This window comes from Anser anser, assembly GCF_964211835.1.
Source record: "Anser anser genome assembly, chromosome: 2".
Classification (NCBI taxonomy): domain Eukaryota; kingdom Metazoa; phylum Chordata; class Aves; order Anseriformes; family Anatidae; genus Anser; species Anser anser.
The window spans coordinates 87,175,626-87,196,087 of NC_139721.1; the positions used below are offsets into that span (position 1 = coordinate 87,175,626).

Here is a 20,462-nt window from a genome sequence, read left to right on the forward strand (position 1 = left end):
TACTTGTTTATATGTGATTTATTTTCAGAATAGAAGGGAAACGATGGTATAAGCTACATGAAAATTTCCATTTCACATGTAACAATGATTAACTGTTAGGGTGACAGAGCACTGGAACAGGTTGCCCAGAGAGGCTGTGGAGTTTCCTTCTCTGGAGCTATTAAAAACCCTCCTGGATGCCATCGTGCACAATCTGCTCTGGGTGATCCTGCTCAGCAGGGGGGTTGGACTAGATGATCTTCCGAGGTCCCTTCCAACCTCGGCCATTCTGTGATTCCATGTAATCGGCTTTATGGAATACATATAATAAAATAAATTTATATACAATAAAGTAATATTCTGGAAATCACTTCTGAGATCATCTGAGACTGTGGGAATCACAGACCATAGAAATAATGCTGTTCTGCTGATTGCCTAGAAGAGCAAGTTAAATTGCTTTAATAGCTATTATATGTTTAAAATGTACCCCAAAACAATATTTGATAATACTATGGTATATTTTCTTACTTGTTATAGCACCCACTCCATTTAAGAGTCCAAAACCAAGTTACAATACAAATGTAGATTTTTGAAAATTTAATGTTAATAAAATTATTTAATATATTTGTTTATGTTTTTTGATATAACTCACTCCATCATATAAATGTCTTTCACGTAATGGGGAGCCCAGAACTGGACCTAGCACTCCAGATATGGTCTCACCAGTGCTGAGCAGAGAAGGATCACCTCTCTGGCAACATTTTTAATAATGCAGACTGGGATGCTGTTGGTTTTGTTTGTTGCAAGGGCACATTACTAACCAGCTTGTCCATGAGGACCCCCCCAGATCCTTTTCTTGAAATCTGCCTTACGGCTGGTCTGTCCACAGCATGTACTGATGCTTAGGCTTATTCTTTCCCCAGTGCAGGACTTGACATTTCCCTTTACTGAACTCTGTGAGCTTTCTGTCAGACTGCGATCAAAGAAATTAGTAGGAGCCCATTTACAGGCATCATCATGAATGAAAAATGCACCATAATTGAAACTGAGCCCACAGGGTTGACTGTTGCTCGCTTATTGTCATCTTTGCTTGTGCATATATCATTGAGTAAATGTTAAGAAAATAGAATTTTAGGGTTACTCAGTTTTAGTTTTCTCTGTCTACAATAGTAAAATGGATCACTCTCAAGCATCTCCATATAGCGTTATGTAATCCATTATTTATTATTTGTTAGCACACGGAAGGCAACCGATTGGCTTTTAACCTTGAATATCAAATAAACCCAGCTTATTTGGATTATAGAAAAGCTGTACGTTTCCAGAAAATCTCCCATTTCCCCACTTTTCCTGAAACAAATGGTTATGTCCAGCATTTTCCCTTGCTAGAACAAGCTAATTCTAATCTTTCTTTTGTTTATTTTCTTTCCATCACAGGAGTCATCAGGACTGCCTTGCACAACATGGACAGGGAAGCCAGAGAGCATTATTCCGTTGTCATTCAAGCCAAAGATATGGCTGGGCAGGTCGGAGGGCTGTCAGGGTCAACAACTGTAAATATCACACTCACTGATGTCAACGACAATCCACCCAGGTTTCCTCAGAGTATGTACAATTTCAGCATATAATTGTTTTGAGAATCGTGTTGATTTTCAGTGAAGTAAGAAGCTATTAGTGAAATCCAATTAATATTCAAAATCATGGAGAGAATGAAGCTCAGGAAATGTTTGAATTCACCAGTATTTTTCAGTTTTATTATGTTTTCAGATGAAGCACTGGTATGGCATAGGCGAAGTACTAAAATCATCGAACATTTCATTCAATTAAACACTGAATAAGAGTGAGATGGGTGACAAAGAAATACCGTTGTCATGTGTGGGTTATTCTACAGTCCCTTTAGAATGTGTATATTGCAGTAACTGCACAATTTTGATCCCACAAGTGAATTATTTTGTTCTATGGTACAAAATAACAGAAGGTAACACATTCAGAGTTTAAATCTGTCATGCATTTGGTTGCTTCCATACACATCTATCACTTTTTCCTTCTATTTCTTCTTCTATACCCTTACAAACTTTTAAGATCATTTTTTACATTACAGATGATCAAAACCTAAACTGTTCACTGTTTTTGAGCTGGAGTGAAGTCTGCCTTTACCCTAGTTAAATGAATCATCAATGTTGATGTCAAACTGAATGTTCTCACATGCATATATGAAAAAGTACATGCTAGAGTACTCTTGTTAGAATATCGTAATGGGACCACTAATAGGAAGTTCATTTTTATCTAGCTTATTGTGTGCACATTGATCTGACACAACAGCTGGAGCCCTATAGGAATTCTGAAATCAGTCAACGTTTTAAGTCTTCTGGAATGAAATTGCATAGCTAAACTGCTCTCTGCAGATTGGCTCAAGGCCAGTAAGAATATTGTAATCTGGACTCAGACATTGCAGGAGCCCTTGTAGAACATAATGGACTAGTAGGTATATGTATGTCCACTGGGAAATACATTAAGCTGTTTGAATGAGAAGATTTATAAACAATACTAGAGATCACGAAGCTCCAGGGAAAAAACAAAATTCCTGGCAGTGTGCATTATATAAAATCTGGTCAAGCAGTAAGAAGGTTCATTATGAGTACTGTAGAAATGAATATTTTTTCTGTGCCTCACAAACACACACAGAAAAGCCTTTTAAACAGAACCTTAAAATGTGTGTATTTGGTTTTATGTTCCACAGAATTATCATTACATTCCTCACTCTATTTAATACTTCATAACTATTGAAAAGACAAAAGGTAAAGGATATCTTTGAACAAATACAACATCTAAAGCAGTTAAAGTACAAATAATGTCCTAGGTTTCCTGCATACTCAGGGACAAATGGATCCCTATGTACCAGGTTTCAAGAGGCGGTCCTTTTATTATGTGTGGAAGGTTTCGGCAGGCCGACTAACTCACAGTTAGAAATGTACTTTAGTACATATATTTCTTATTTGTATTAATATTTTCTCAGAAATTGAAGAAATATAAAATGTTCAGATTATTTTCTTCACATTTAAAGAGATTCTAAAAATTGCATAAAATAACTTTGAAAATTACAATATATCATTTCTCTTCTAATGAGAACTCGTTTTTTGACAAAGCAAGCTTAAAAAAAAAAAGTATTTTAACGTTATCATTTTTAACAGATTAATCCTGGAAACATTTGATTTATCTTTCCTTAGATACGACCACTATACCACAACTATGACTGTAACATTACTTTTTTACTTCTCTTCAAGAAGTGTAATTGAAACCCTTTGCAAAATTACAGTAGTTATTATGTTAGTGATACTGAATCAAAACACAGAGGATCTAAAATCAGCCCATCCTACCATTGTGACTTATTGCAATAATACATTGCACTAATAAAAATAATTTCACTGCTTATTTTTCTTCTCCTTTCTTTGTATGTCATGCTTTTCACTTAAATTTCTCTTCAATTTCCTTATTAGATGGGATGCTAAATGAGACTTACTGAGGTTTGTCACAGTCAGAATTCTGACTTCAAGGGAAGTACTAACCAAAACTGCATATATCAAGTGTATAAGCCTTGGGACAGGCTGAGCCTCAGCTAAACTGCAGACTCTCTTTTGGTTAGTTTCCTTTTCTCCGTTGCCATACTTGTGAGTTATGAACCTGACTCTTAACTGTATGAATACTTTACTTCAGAACAATCTGGGAAGCACATCTGATTGGTGCTTGTTTTATTTGTTTTATTTATAAATATGTTTTACTGCATATATTTAAAAGGTCATATCTTTCTGGTTGTGGTAGATAAGTGTTCATTGGAGATGCATATGGACTAAGGTATGCCAGGTTTGTCCCCTGTAAAGAAACACTTCGAAAAAGTAATTAGAACATAAAAATAGAGGTTATAAATCTATCTGCTCATATGAATTTACTGTATTTTTTCTGTACTGACTGTAAATACTTCTGACTTTCTTTCAAATAAATTACTAAAAGAAGACCTACGTGTTCCAAGACACCAAAAAGACTATGAAGAAGAATATGAAACATTTCTGCATAAATGTATCAGTATGATGGTTGAAGTTCTGAAATAGAGGTGAATACATGATAACAATAATCACTGAAATAAGATGCATAGCTGAAAAATTCTGCTTGCAAAACACAATAGTATGTCTCAGGAGTAGGCATAGGGTCGTGATCATCTTGTGTGTGCATCTTGTACAATACTGTGGATTTTTTTCTTCATCATTGCAGGTTTCCCTTCTTTAGAGAGTCCAGTTAGAAATGAACTAGCCATGTAATGTAAGCTGACAAACAGTGCTTTGCATGGGAAGATCTTCGCTTTTCAATAATCAGCATCTCTCATATCTTGTTAGCTTTACCACTGATGGATCCACTTGGCTGATAATTGAAGGCCCTAATTTCATAGTCATAAATTTATTTCAGTAATCTGATAGAAAATGTTCCATCTACTGATGACACAGTGTTATCAGGCTTGAGTTACATAAGAATTTTCTGTATGCTTTTTTTCCATTAATTCTCTGTGGTCTCATTTGGGATAAGTAGATTCTGCAAGTTTTGCTTTGTTTAAGATGAGTAGATTCTGATTGCATCAAGATCATCACACTAGACAGATGCTTCCACTGACACATTTTGTACATCAACGCTAATGATTGCAGTCTGGACAGTGTGTAGGAGATCCATAGTTACTGTGTTAAGAGCGGAGTTTTACAAGTAAAATGAAACCCCATTTATTGATTTTGTTGTTTGGTACATCAAGCTCGGTTCTTTAGGATAAAGCAGAATTTAAATAAATACAATTCATGGCTTAAAACATTTTTATAAAGCTTGATTGTTTCATGGCAGTGCATTGGCATAACATGAAATTACATATATAAATAATTTGTTTGACCTCACTTTTTTACCATGTCATTTTATGAGAAGTACACAACCATGTTTAAGTAGGAATGTTGTATGAAGGTACTCCAGTTAACTATGAAAAAGCAAGTGCTAGTAAAGTCTACACAGCATCTAGTATCCAGCTTTGTTCATATAACTCCATTGGCTAGTTAAATACAAATGTATCTACTGCTCAAATTCATTTCAGATTTATACTCCATTACGTTATTTTCTATACCCTCCATTATAGTCCCATGTAGTACATCCAGTTCCTGTGATCCCCATACTTAACAATTGGCATTCCCTCATTCCCCACTGTCAAGCACAGTAACACAGTCCCATCCTGGGGTGACTGGTCCAAAGCCCTCTGGCAGCTGGTTGACCACTTGGATGCTGCCAGATGAGATGACTGAAACTGAATTTTCTCTGATTTTCTCTTAGCAGTCTCCAACCAGTAATTGTTAACAGTCCTATAGGGTCAGAATTTCTTTGAGGCCTCAGTCCTTTTGTCAGATCTGCATGAAATTGGAAAGGGCTTACAAGTTAGTGAAGACTATTAAATTAAAGTGATCACAGAATCATAGAATATCCTGAGTTGGAAGGGACCCACAAGGATCATCGAGTCCAACTCCTGGCTACACACAGGAGCACCCGAAAATCAAACCCTATGTCTGAGAGCATTGTACAAATGCTTTTTGAACTCCGTCAGGCTCAATTCTGTGATCACTGCACTGGGGAGCTTGTTCCAGTGCCTGACCACCCTTTGGTGAAGAGCCTTTTCGTAACATCCATCCTGAACCTCCCTTGACACATGTCCATGCCATTCCCTTGGGTCCTTCCACAAAACCCTTATAGTTCTGTTCTTGAAAAGGTGTATTCCACCTGCATGTGCAAAATACTGTATTATCTTTTGTCAAGACTGATGTTACTAATCTAGAAATTTTATTTTATTCCCATTTTTTCTCATTCCTATGTTCCACAGATGAGGTTTTTGAGTACCATATTGAGTGTTTGTTTCCAGGTGGTTCACAATCTAGGATATGTTTTTCTAAAGTTATAGTTTACGTGTTTTGTGCAAGAAGGTTTGAAGTCTTGACATTACCAACATTTATTTTGTTTCATATATATGTTCCAAGTTCTCTAAAGAAATTCAGCTAATGATCATATTATTTTATTTTTAATTTCTTTTCCAGCTGCAAGGTTTAGGGAGGACTATTCTTCTTTACTAGCAATTAAACAGAGTCAGATTCAGAAATAGTTCTTTTTGTAAATTGTTGACTCAGGTAGAATGAGCCTGTTGTACATAATGAATTGACTAAAAGGCCATTATTAATGTCTCATTAAAAGATAAAATGAGTAGCATATCATTACATTACAGGGAAAAGGAGGTATTTGTAGGTGATAGGGAAATGCAGCATAATACCTATATTATTTTATTTTATGTCTGAAACAGTATTTAAAAATCAAATGTAGCTTCTTTTTAGTTCTGTTGTGTAAATTGAGTCATCATAATGAGATTTAAATAGACTGTCATGAGAAAATATAAGGATTATTCACAGAGAATTCCTTTTTGCTGTGTTAATATTGGGACATCGTTAACGTCTCTGTTAACATTGACAGTTTTCCTGCAAAGCTGAATTCTTGTCCAACATGCTAATCTCAGATAACATTAGACATAAAGATTAATCTATAACATTTTAGTATATTATTAAGACATCTTAACTAACAGGTGAACTTTGATATTTAAAAAAAAAAAAACGAAACTAGAAATAATTACTTGTAACCTAGAAATTCTAGCTTTTAGTGCTGATGAGATGTAAACAGTATTTCAGTATAGACTTTTGAAATTATGATGACATCTACATAAATCAGGTTTTTATTTTTTATTTTTTTATTTTTTTGCATAAAGAAAAAAGGTAGCAGGATTTTCTTTTGTTAAAACGTTCTTAGGATTGTGTTCCAGGTTGCTGCAAAAGTCTGGCAATGCAGTTCATGGGAAGTGTACATTTGTATTAAAATTGGATATATTTGCATAATAGTCACATGGTGTAATTGTGGTGCTAATGAATATACTACTTCTCCCATATTCTAAAAGCTGGAGAACTATTTCAGTAAACAATTTTTGTGTGCTCAGGTTCCAAAGTGAATGAGCAGTGAGGGACAGCGTGAGTATGGCTGGAGTTAGTATCCTTATGTTTGCTGTTGCAGAGTCATCACGTTCATCTCCAAGCCCCATGACCTTAATTGTTCTTTGTTTAGAAATAGCTCTGTGATATCAGCAACTGAATGTGCAGCAGATAGGTAAGAACTAGGAAGCTTCCATTTCCAGAACATTAATTTCTGACTGGCAGCTGGTAGACCATGTAAAGGGGAAAAATGCTTGTATTTTTCAACAGGCTTGTAGGCTTGTATTACCTGTTGCAGGTGTGTGACTTCAATGTATTGGGCCAGCTTTTAGTGTTAAGCATAAGAGAAGTATGGTACTTTTTGATTTCCCAGAAGTGTTCAAGTCACCAGCCTAACAAGACTGCTGATGCAGGGGCAACAGGCTGTTTAAAAGGCAGCTAGCACCAAAAATGTCCTGGGACCCAAACAGTTTAAAGGGACAAACCTCAGTGATGAGCGATTTTCTAAAATTTCTCTTATGTTTTATCTTTCTAACCTACTAGAACTAAATATCAATCTATGATGTCCTTAAAGAGATGGATATTTGAGATGAATACATTATTTAATTAATTTAATCAATCACTTAATTAATTAATTAATTTAACGTTACTTAATGTTCGTTAAGTACCTAAGAGAGTTAAGAGTTAAGAAATAAAGTATATGCATCAGATTTGTTGCTTTCATAGACTGGACAAATATTGTGTAAAGTGATTTTCATCATTGCCTTCTTTTGTCTATTTGTGAGAAGATTAATATGTTCACATATTTTCACAACATTTGAAGTTAAAGCTAACAAATTGTTTTATTTGTCACGGAAATCTGATGTTAAGTTGTAAAATGGCATTTGATCACAGAATGAGTGTCATGATATTCTTTCTTGAGCAGGATAAGTGTGATTCACATAATCAAATTTTTACTGTAAATTTTAAAGGAAGTAAGCATAATACTTTTCATGAGTACATAAGAATGGGATTTAAAAACTCTCCCTCAACAAGAATACATGAAAATTAAATTTAATCACACTTTTTTTTTTTTTTTTTAATGGAATTCAAATATAAAGAGAAGCTGGGAGGTGTAAAATATGTTTACATCAAAGTCTGGCTAAATATTTGTGGAAAGTATGTGTTCTGTGTAGTGAGCTTTAATGCCAACTATGTGCATCAACTTCACTTCTAAGGGTAGGATATGGAATCTAGCTGTATTTTTTTATTTCACTTAATCGGGTATTGTCTAGAGGATTTTTATGTACAAGGTAGATTATTCATTATGTGAGTCATACACCAAAATCAAACAAAATAATTTTGAAATATTCTGACATCATTTTTTTTTTATCCCATAAGGTTTCTGAATGAGGCAGTAATGGTTTGAAGGGTTGGGGGGTTGTTTTTTACTGGGTAGAGAAATTGGAGTAGGACCATGCCATTTTAAGGGATGTTCTTCAGAGCTACCTTTCTTTTCATGCCCTTTGTGAAGCTATGGGAGTAGAATCCAGGCTCTGCTAATGCCAGGGAAAAACAAAACAAAACAAAACAAACAAACAAACAAACAAAACTCCACCACCACCAACAGAGCAGCAAACCTAACAAGTAGGTCAGATATTTACTTATTTCTCTATCAATTCAGTATTATGCCAGTCCTCGTTTCCGTTGTAAGGTAATTCTTACTGTTCCAGAGAACATTATAACCTAGAAAAGTAATTCAAATTTATCAACAAAATATATTAAGAAATACAGTGAATAACATGCTTGTTGAGTTGCTTTATATACTGTCATACTTCATTTTTGGAGAGATTCAGACAGAGAAATTGCTTTCCTGAGAGTAAAACATCATTATAGGTTGCCTGTAGGCTAACTGAAATGGGAAGTAAATCGTTCTACAAATCAAGAAGTTGTTTCTGTACTGTAATGATAGATAAGCCACATAGTTTATTGAAAGAAAGATGAAGATCACTTACATGAATTTAAACAATGTTTTTGTTAGCATATATTAAAGCCTTGTGAAGTGGTATTACTAATCTGTACAGTACATTAACTGGAAAAGAGTATTAATTTACTCATTTCATGAGCCAAGTGAATGCATCCAAGTGAATGCTTATATAGAAAGTGAGAATCGAATCAATTGCTACAGAATCTTAATCCATAAGCCACTGAGCAGCCCCTCTAAGACAATGTAGAGCACCTCCAAGACTTTGAAAGTCCTGCTTTACAACAGCTGCTGGGAGACTGTGATGCTGGGAGTGTGGGAACAGTCTGTTCAACTCAGGCAGATTTTATGAAACAGTTTTGGTACAGAGTGGTACCTGATCCTTAGCACTTCTAAATCCCCAACAGCTTTTAAGGGGTGAGACAGGGTCATAGCTTATGATAAAGAACCATGAATTCATAGTATACCTATCCCACAATCCTTTTGTTTTTAATGCCCTATTAAATAGTTTGTTAATGCCCAAGGGTATGTTAATTTAAACCTTTAGTTTGTTTTTCTACTTTCCAGAAATAAAGTTTACAACTATTTAGTGTTTAGAAAGAACAATTCCAATCTCTACATCTAGTGTAAGAAAATATCTATAATATATTTTATCTAACCTTCATGTTGCTGAATTTTATCTTCTTCTGTGTTGTTTTCAGATAGTATTCCTTGTAATTGTCAAGTGCCTCATTTCAATATGAGATATCTTCAGGCTGTCCTTGTGAAGCAGTGGTTAAATTCTCGTTTAAAGACATTTCTGACCTCGTGATCTGGCAGTTTTAGTTTTCAACAGTTTTCTTTGAATCCCGTCCATTATTATTATTATTTATTTATTGAAACGTTTCAGTTCTTCAGATACTGACAGGTAACTAATGAGTGATTCTAAATATTTATTTTGCTTGAAGGTTTAGCATTTCAGAGTGTTTGAAGTTGATATCAGTAACATGGTTTTCTGAAACAGATGGCTAACACTTGGGGTGTGATTATGAAGCAAAGTGTAGTGTCATGAGGATATATTTGAGGTAGTTTGACTATTTGGAAGTCTCTAATTAGTTCACCCTATCATATGGGTTATAACGCTTCCCATTCGTGAAGGGGTTTGATTATGTAACATATTCCTTATGACCTCTACATAACATAATCGTTTTGGCCTCACTCTTTTCCTTTTTGGAATGCATTAGTCAGAGCTAAAGTGTCAAAAGACCACATTTCACATTTATTTTAACAATAAGTAAATTCCAAAATTAATCTCATCCCACCATTATAATTTTATGTATGAAATGAAGCAACCATCAGTGTGAAAGTGTCAGTTGATATCATTTATAAGCATGAAGCATTGCAGCAGAATTCAAGGCAGTGCATTTATTTCAAAATTAATAAAGACAGCTTTTAGATACATACCAAAGATCTAACTATGCAGTTTAAATGAATCAACTACTAAGCAATTTTCCTATTATATCAGACTTGGCATTTTCTTTTTTGCATGGTAAATTTTATCTTGTTCTGCCGGACATTTCTGGTTTCCCTTGACATTTCCTACCTGCTGCATGGTAACTTGTTTTTTCTTTTCCAAGCAAACCTCACTTTCACAGAATCACAGAATCGTCTAGGTTGGAAGAGACCTCCAAGATCACCTAGTCCAACCTCTGACCTAACAGTAACAAGTCCTCCACTAAACCATATCACTAAGCTCTACATCTAAACGTCTTTTAAAGACCTCCAGGGATGGTGACTCAACCACTTCCCTGGGCAGCCCATTCCAATGCCTAACAACCCTTTCAGTAAAGAAGTTCTTCCTAATATCCAACCTAAACCTCCCCTGGCGCAACTTTAGCCCATTCCCCCTCGTCCTGTCACCAGGCATGTGGGAGAATAGACCAACCCCCACCTTGCTACAGCCTCCTTTAAGGTACCTATAGAGTGCGATGAGGTCTCCCCTGAGCCTCCTCTTCTCCAGGCTGAACAACCCCAGCTCCCTCAGCCACTCCTCGTAAGACTTGTTCTCCAGACCCCTCACCAGCTTCATTGCCTTTCTCTGGACTCGCTCGAGCACCTCGATGTCCTTCTTGTAGCGAGGGGCCCAAAACTGAACACAGTACTCGAGGTGCGGCCTCACCAGAGCCGAGTACAGGTGGACTTTTTTTCCTTTTGGACAAACAATGTTTAGTGCATTCATCTATCCTCCTCACACTACTGTTTATTTATTTGTATTATAAACTAGTATTACAAAAACAATGGAAGACTTTAAGTAGGTTTAGGAACCATTGAACAAGGAATTAAACAAATTATTAGTAAAATTGTCAGTTTTGTATCAGGTGTCTGAAGTTAGTTTTATTTTATTGATACCATGCATTCCCTCTGCAATTGCAGCTTATGTAGATTCATAGGTTTCTTCAATTCACTTGTCAAATATATATATATATATATTTTCTGCCATAACGTGTTCAGCCTCTGAATTCCTTTTAAATCTTGCCTTTCTGTATGCTTATCAAGGGTGCATCTGCTGTCATGCCAGCTGGTTTAAACCCAGCAACCTGTAACAACATGTTATCTTTTATATGGAGCGTATTCTGATCCACTCTCCTGCACTTCAGTGTTTCATTATTGCATTCACTATTACAGAATGCTTTAAGAACAAGATAGAAGAAACTGTAGTTTCAGAAGATATATAGCAATTGATGTTGTGTTTTTGCTCTTTGTTTCTGTGTTGGAGGTTGGCCTGTGATATAAACTGTGATGTGATGCAGATTCTTGGGAGGGTCTTGAATGAGGGATGTTTGGAGTTTTTTTGGTATGTGCACACCATCTATGGTGCTGGTAGGTTTCTACACCAAAATTACTGGAGAAAATGTCTTTGAGCTCTCTTACTGGCCTAGTTTCAGATGGAATTTTAAATAATCACATTATGTTTGTTTGCTACTCTTTTCTCTTTGTAGCACCTTCCTATCCCCCAGGACATGTTGTACCTGTTAGGAGATTTAATCAAAAAGGAAACTGATAGTTAAGAACATTATTTTTTAAAAAAATAATTTTCTATTGATTAATCTAACAGGTTATAAAAACACTGAAAGGAGTTCACACCTTTTATGGTCACAGTTCTGTAGTTCATTTATGTACACATTATGTTCATTGTCCTTTACAATGGATACCAGGGAAAATATGCGTGTAAAGGGGGTTGCTGCAACAACAACAACAAAAGCAATAATGGCAAAATATTAAGGATTAATTACTCTTTTTTTTAGAAGAAAATGTGTGTTGATCCAATGTTGTAAAATCAACTGACCAGATTTCAGAAAAAAAAAAATAAGGAATATAACATGCAGAGATTTTCCAGTTCAAAAGTATTTGTTTGCCTACTCCTTTGATGATAAGTTGCTGAAGATAAATATATTTTGCTTGTAGAGAAGGTAAACTTCCTTAAATACTGGTGCGAAGTAAACTCCAGACTTAATTTCTGTGTTATGTGATGAGCAGCAAAAAGGGCTGTGAAAACCTAAGTCCTGCATTAGGTAATTTGGATTTTGAATGAAGGCATCTCATGAAAGATGCAGTTTCCTTTTGTATTCTCTTGGGAGTCTAAATACGTTCATAGGTTTGATTATTTGTCAGCTTTCCATAGGTAACGTCCCATTTTCATAGACATGTATTAAGCACATAACGGTTCTGTAATTTGGTTTGGCTAGAAAATGTCCAAGCTGTTTTTTTCGTTTGTTTTTTTTTTCTCCCCTTCCCACTCAGAACATTATCAACTCTATGTTCCTGAATCAGCTCAAGTTGGATCAGCAGTTGGCAAAATTAAGGCAAATGATGCAGACACTGGTTCAAATGCAGACATGAAGTACACAATTATAAATGGTGATGGTGCTGGAGTGTTCTCCATATCCACTGACAAAGAAACACGGGAAGGAATTCTTTCTCTGAAGAAGGTAAGCAATAGACATTGCAAGTTGCCAATGTAGACCATTAAAAATGTTATGATGAATGCTGTCATATTTGTTTTACTTTTTACTATTGAAGTTTCTCCACACACTGGTTCCTGAGAAGCTTTAAAACTTTGCAGAGAAGGCAGAAACATATCTTTTGTGCTTTTTTCAATGGTCATATCTAATATTTATAATAAACTAAACCTTACTGAATTATTTTTTTTTCTTTTCTTTTTCTGATGTTTTACTCATTCAATTTCTTTGAAAGAACTGAAATTTGGCCGAAAGTTATACTGTTGTTCCTGAATGAACAACAGAAAGTTTAGAAAGTAGAAAGTTTACCTGTAGGAATGAATGTATAGTTAAGTTTTCATAGACTTTTATTCCTTGAATTTCTTGCCAGCTGTCATCTACAGGGTCAAGTATCATGCACTGTATATATAATATGAACACTAACTTACTTACAAAGACTCAAAACTTAACTCAGTCGAACCATTACACAGTTACCACAGTTACCGTTTATATGAATTCCCTACATTCATCCCAGTCTATTTAAACTACTAATTATAAAGTGTTATTGCCATTTAAGTTCATTCTTAACTGAATTCCATACACAAATCTAATTCCACAGACAATTTCATCTCTATATTAAGTCTTCTGAAATGAGTTCATAGGAAATGTTTCCTGAAATATCTGTCCACTTATGCTAATATTCTATGGATAGATTAAAATTTACTTTTATAATAACCCAGAGAGTTGGGTTATTATATTTAAGCAATATTTTTTTTCAAAACCTTTCCAACAAAAGGAGAAATCCTTTCTTGATCTGTTTTTACATGGACTAACAAACATCAATTAGTAATTCCCACATGGCTTTGTTGTTACTGAGTTTTTAGGCATCAGTCATATCTGGGTGCTCTAAAAAATGTAAGTGAATTTACATTCATGTTTAGTTAATATGTATCCTGGGCCTGACTGAAACTAGGAGAAATGAAAACCAGAACTGCTGAAAGAGAATGCGAGACAAGAGAATGCAAACAAAAACATAATAAAGAATGTTATTATTTTTTTTATCTGAATAAATATGTATGTATGTAAAGCTTTATTTAAATTTTTAAAACAGATTTTGTAAATGAAGGAAATGTGATTTTCATAATTTATAATGATTTAAAAAGTGGTTCCTATCTCCCCAGTATCGTAAAAAACTTTAATTCTGTGTATTTTATAAAGGTGGGTTACTATCCCCCCTCTTTCAACCATGTTAAAATAAACTCTTCTTTTCTCTGCCAGTGAAGTTACTTTCTGGTGGCCTTGATGGAGGTGATGCCATAATCTCTTATTGTTTCCTCAAAATGAACATTATTCTGTGTTTAGAAGTTCACCATGACTATAGTTCGTTAAATACAATGTGCACTTATATTAAGAACATGAAGAGGAAAGGAAGAATTGTCAACAAAACAAAGAAGTCCATACATCAGATGTGTAAAATCACATTTATTAGTGTTCTTGGCAGACAAAATGGCATGAGAGAAATTTTCACTGTGTTTTAGAATATGACAAAAGCATATGTTGCCTGTTCTTATACATGCACAGAACAGTCATTTGAGTCACTTTCCCATCAAGACAAGAAGGGGTAATTTTTTCTTAGCTAATGTGATATTTCAGATTAACAGAAATGCAGCACTTAAAAATACATAAACTGGTGTGGAATACCTCCTTTCTTAACTCACAGAAATTATACTATCCCCTTGTACAGTACAGTACAGAAAGGTGATGTCATTTTTAAATTATTTTTACACAGATTTGTACATAGTTTAATAACTATTATTTACACAGTGTGCTGCAATTGCTTTTCATTTAGATTGTTTTTGAAGATGAATGAGTTTAATAGCCTACCCAAAAACAAATAATCTACACTAAGAACAGAATTGGTTTTGTTTCATACATCAAATGCAACACCTTCAATAACAGTAGAACAGAATGGTTTGTTCTCTTTCTATTCTATTTCTCTTTCTACTTCTTTGGAAGACTGCATGGTAGGCACATCAGAAAAGTCGGAAGTAACTGTTATTATTGTGTCTGAATATCTGAAGTCTTTCTGAAGATTATCTGAAGCCTTTTTAAAACTTCTCTTTTTGAGGTTCTGATGCAAAAATCAAACTTCTTAGTGCCTCCATGCTAGGCTGATTAACGTACCTTCAAAGTCTACAGATCCAAGGAGCTGACTGCAAACTCCCTGTACTTTCACTATCTTTCTTCTCATAAGCCCTTTGAAGCCACCCTTTCATTCATAAAGATCCTTCTACACAGGGTATATTGCAAACTGCCATGCAGGATTTCCCCTTTGCCTAATTCAGTTCCTTGTTTGATTGGGAGACTGGAGGAAAACTGAAAAAAATACCACAGTGAAAGCCATAACTTCCCTGGATCCTTCAGAGAATGACTGGTCAGCATGTTACCCCATGCTGTGACTTCCAGGGAGGTATGCTAGAACTTTACTGACATCAACTCAGCAAATATATTTCAGTTCCTAGGAAAAATAGTCTGAACAATCTGTGTCTTTTCCATTTTGTATAATGAGACTGGAAATGTTCAGGTAACAGCTATTCATTTCTCATGAAATTCTCCTATTCCTCTTTGGAGTCTGATATTATAAACACAAATTGCAGTATAATGAACAGCAGTTCTTTCCAGTTAGTCTTATAGTCCAGTTAGTTCACTCAAGCTACATTTAGTATTTTCAGTTGTGCATGAAAATCAGAATAACTGTTGGATACATACAGAAGATATGCAGGTAATAGTCATGGAAAGATACTGTTCTCTGGGAAAATAAGAAACATGAACAAAAATTCTGTCTAGGCCTATCTGAAATCTAAATGTTCTGTTTTCTTTCCAAGAAAGAGTTAATGATCTTCAGTTTTGTTACAATTTTAAGTAAATCTAGAAATTACTGTTTAGATTTCTCGATAAGAGTGGTGCCTCTGTATAATTCAGAGTGGTGCTATAAGAGTATAGCTATACATATAAGAGATAGGTGACTGAAACTCAAGGCCTTTGTGAGTTAAATGGAGGAGGTTTTACACGTGTGAATGTCTTTACAAGTCATATTTGAGTATTTATTTCTTCTGGAGAGAGCAAGGATTCAGAAAGGACACAGCCACATCTTTCACTTTGGTTATTTGGAGATAAATCAGTCCTTTTGTGAATCTGGTGGGGTGGTTGAAATAATTCCTTTGTAAATGCAAATTATTTTGCATTATCATTTTTATGTCAAAACTCTTACCAAATTACAGTTATTCTAATATGTGGAATATCACATCTGGCTTGCTTTGCTTGAAAATTTCCTTGCTTATCCTCAGGAGAGAAGCAAAATAAAAAATAATACTAACTATGATCCCCAGTAATAATAATATGTAGCACAGTATGTGTAGCTTCTCTCCAAAATATCTGAAAATTGTGGTGTTTTGTTTTTGTTTTTGTTTTAACCTCTGGGTATCACTGTGCAGGAGAGTAAGCTCTTTTTCTTCTATGTCCCAGTATCTGCTTCTTTAGTTTGGAGAGGTTATGGGAAGAAAAAGAAAGAAAACTAAGATAAAAAACTGCTCTGGCTATGGTTTTAAAACCTTAGGCTCTGTGATTTTTTTTTTCTGATTATCTGAATGGATTATTCTTTATTTGTAGACAAACATATATTTATATATTGGTCTTGTCCAGTTGAGTAACTACACAACTGAAAACACTTCCGTCTGTATTATGCTTCATGTGTTTTCTGAGAAATTAATCTTCCTAAACAATCCAATCCAATCATCATCAGTATAAATTTAAGTTCATTTTCCAAAAAGTCATCATATTTAAAATTTCCCATCCTATTTTAAACTTGTTTAATCTTAGAATATGTATGCTGCATATCAGTGTAAATTGCTATTAAATATTTGCCCTGTTCATAGCAGAAATATTACATAAATAAACAAATGACATCTTAACTTAGAGTTACAGAATTACACAGAATATAGAACTGTATAGAATATATAGATCTGTATTTACTAAGCATATTGCTGTATGAATTGATTTAATAGGAGTAGTATTTTTAGCTTGGATTTTCACAGTAATAAATTTATCAGGCAATAGTAAATTTCCATGCCTTTAATATTTTTTATTTATATATTCATGAAAGGTAGACAGAGAAAGAGAAAAACCAAAAATATCTCATGCTATTAGTGTTAAGAGAATTAATTAGTTTTCCTTCATTACACAAAGGAGAAATTAAAGAAATATATAGCATGTATAAATCCTGACCATCTGTATTGCTTATACATCATCAATCAAATTTACTGTACATTTTATCTACAAAATATGCACTGACATTGACAAATCGCACATTGAGTTCTTCATATTTCTTGCCTTAAATACTACTTTTCCACTCTTTGGAGTGATACGAAATACAAGTTTAGCCTTGGTTCAAGGCTTGAACACTTGTCTGTTCTGTTTAGTCAGGCAGTTAGGTCCGCACAGAACAATGTTGATTTTAATGGAATTCTGTCATAATAGAATTTCTGCCTGTGGGGATTCCAGTTGTGGATCATGATCTTCTGTGGCATGGAGAAATGCATGTTGCAGGAGCTGGCAGAGAAGAATATAGATTTATTTCATATAATATCATTTTGAGATCATATCACAATAATTTCATTTGTAAAATAGGTATTGCGTGGGTTTGAAAATTCTTTTAGTGTTATGCCTGTGTTCTGAGACTGTTGGAAACTTACTGGTAGTATATATCTGTAGAAAATACCTGCTCTGCTAGCATAGTAATAAATATTAACCTATGTATCCTTTATAAATTGGCTGAAGCCAGAAATTTGTAACCCAGAAATTTTTATTGAGGTGTTTATTATCATGTATGAGTGCTGTTCCTCAAAATGGTGCATTTAAAGTGTAACTGTGAAAATTTGAAATCTATTCTATCACTTCCTGGAATGGCATATTTATGGCATATTTTTGTGAAACTGATGAAAGATCAGTCAGCTGGTTTTGTATCCTCTCAAGTCTAATTGCTTCCCAGAAATTTTCTGAACTTTATGCAAGTGCAGTCAGACACTAAAAAAAAAAAAAAAAAAAAAAAAACAAAAAAAAAAAACATGTATTCTCCTTCTGTGTTTAAACAACTGTGGTCCGAATTTACAAATTTAGCTTTGTTTTATGAAAAACCTACTCTGTCAGGCTTTCGTCCTGTTGGCCTTGTCCTCATCGCTGCAGTCAGTCCCTACCATCAGTATAGTACAATTCTAGACTGAGGGACTGGCTCTACATGTAAAGTGTACATCCTGAGATTGCAGAAGAATTCTGAAGACAGATAGTTCATCATTTATACTTTTAGCATTCTCTGGGAGAGAAAAAAAAAAAAAAAAAAGCTAGTCTTCCAGTCTATCAGGCTATAAATAGTTTGACAACACATCATTTAATACAGCCTTTGTCACTGATTATTAGTTTTCAAATCAGTTTTAAGATGTTTAATTTGTCTAATGGAACTGGTATTTTTTATAGCCATTTCCGCAAGAAGTGCTAATACAGTATATGGGAAAAGTAACTTCTCACAAAAAAGTCTCAATACACTGTCTATGAAAGGTGTAAATTTTTTTTTTTTTTAATGACACATAAGAAAGCAACCCAAAATGGTTGTGGTCCTGTAAATGTAGCCTGTAGAAAAAAATATATATATATTGATTACTTATGTATCTGCTGATGCAACCTTTTAAGTTAAATATCCTTTCAGTCGCATCTACTACATAACTATATGACATTAGAAGAGTTGAGAGTTGGGTGTTGTGCTTTTGTCATATCTTATGTAAGACAGTATAATAACATCCTAGCGTAGGGTTAAAATAACACATTAAGACACTAAATTAGCACACAATTGGACTATGGTCCCATATTCTGTGAGCTCAGGCTGGTTCTAACTACAGTAAGAGCTTGCAGAACTTACTGTTTGACACAAAAATTAAGGCTATTGACCAGTTTATGCTCCTGATTTTAATTGTAATTTCAATGTCAGAATCAGCAGGGTCATAGTAACAAAGTCATGGCCATAAAGCTTACATTTACGAGGATGCAACTGAACCTACAAATATTAATTTATTTTTCATGGACTGCAAGGCAATCATTTTTTGCTTAGTGAGCCTGTATCATTACAGAGAAGGAAGACAGGTAGAAAACAAGGGAGATAAAATTTTCACATGTGTAAATAGCAAGATAGAAATGGAACTTCTAAGAAAGAAAGTGTCCATGCTGTGTGATACAAGAGTCAGACCATCTTCTAAAGGCTAAAGTTGCAATGACACTTCTGGTGGATAGTACAGCTGGGGTTTTGCTTTCTATTGGGATTTATTTGGACATTCAGACCCATAGAAGGCATATCCTGAGCTACAGACTTTCTTCCCATTTGTGACTGTATAGTCCACATGCAGTGAGGCAGTACATGGTAAAACAGGCTGAAGAGTTGTCTTTCTTGTTGTGGCTGGTAAAGAGTTTAAAAGAAAATGGTCTAGACTATAGGCATACATCATGCATTTGACTCTTTTTACAAAAACACACATTTAGGCTATCCTTACACATTTAAATTTCTTTCTTGTTTGATAAATGAGTGTTTTCATGCAAGGAGTTGCCTTTTTCAGTTGGGGATTTAATAGGAGATATGCCCAAAAGAATTTTAGCATCCTTATCACTGTCTATTAAACATGTTAATTCAAGGTATTAATTTAATTTGAGACATGCCAGTCTACAACTTTTTAAATATTTATCAATGACCAATAAAATTTGAAGGGTGATAAAATTTAGAGATTACATTATCACAGAAGAAGAATCTGTCACTCAGTCTCAACCCTGAGTTCTTCCAAAAGTGGTACATTGCCCACAGTTCTTTTGGAGAAAAAAACCTGAATCATCTTACTCTTTCTACTTAAAATGTATGCCATTGACTACCAGAATATCACAGTAACCTGAAGAAATGTAGTTTGCTACCAAATTAAAATGAAAAGATATAGTTAGCTACGAGGCTAAACTGAAGCATGGAATGGTAACGATAATTTTTTTTTCTGCCAACAGCCACTCAACTATGAAAAAAAGAAATCTTATACACTTAATATAGAAGGAGCAAATACTCACCTTGATTTCCGCTTTTCACACTTGGGACCATTCAAAGACGTAACAATGCTGAAGATCATAGTTGGCGATGTGGATGAACCTCCACTCTTCACAATGCCTTCCTATGTCATGGATGTTTATGAAAATGCGAAGATTGGGACTGCAGTTGGCACAGTAACTGCACAAGATCCTGACACTGCTAACAGTTTAGTGAGGTATAGTAAGTCCTCAAGTAATTGAATTGAATTCCACCAGCTGAACTTTTAATGAGATCTAGGATGTATGAAATGATGTCTTTTATTTTAGTACATTCAAGAGAAAAAGAGGTTGGAATAGTGCTGTAATCAGCCTGTGTGGATTAGATTTAATAATGTAATCTCAACC

The 20,462-nt window shown here is 34.6% G+C and overlaps 1 protein-coding gene across 27 annotated transcripts in view; it reads left to right on the plus strand.

Annotated features, from left to right (window-relative positions):
• The window catches only part of CDH18 (cadherin 18), a 543,479-nt gene that overhangs the window by 472,612 nt on the left and 50,405 nt on the right, over positions 1 to 20,462 (plus strand). For all 27 annotated transcript variants that reach the window (XM_083824886.1, XM_083824887.1, XM_083824897.1 and 24 more), the window contains 3 exons: positions 1,414 to 1,581; positions 12,757 to 12,944; positions 20,040 to 20,293. In XM_083824886.1, the coding sequence (XP_083681012.1) occupies positions 1,414 to 1,581; positions 12,757 to 12,944; positions 20,040 to 20,293 (610 nt within the window). The remainder of the gene's footprint in view (positions 1 to 1,413; positions 1,582 to 12,756; positions 12,945 to 20,039; positions 20,294 to 20,462) is intronic.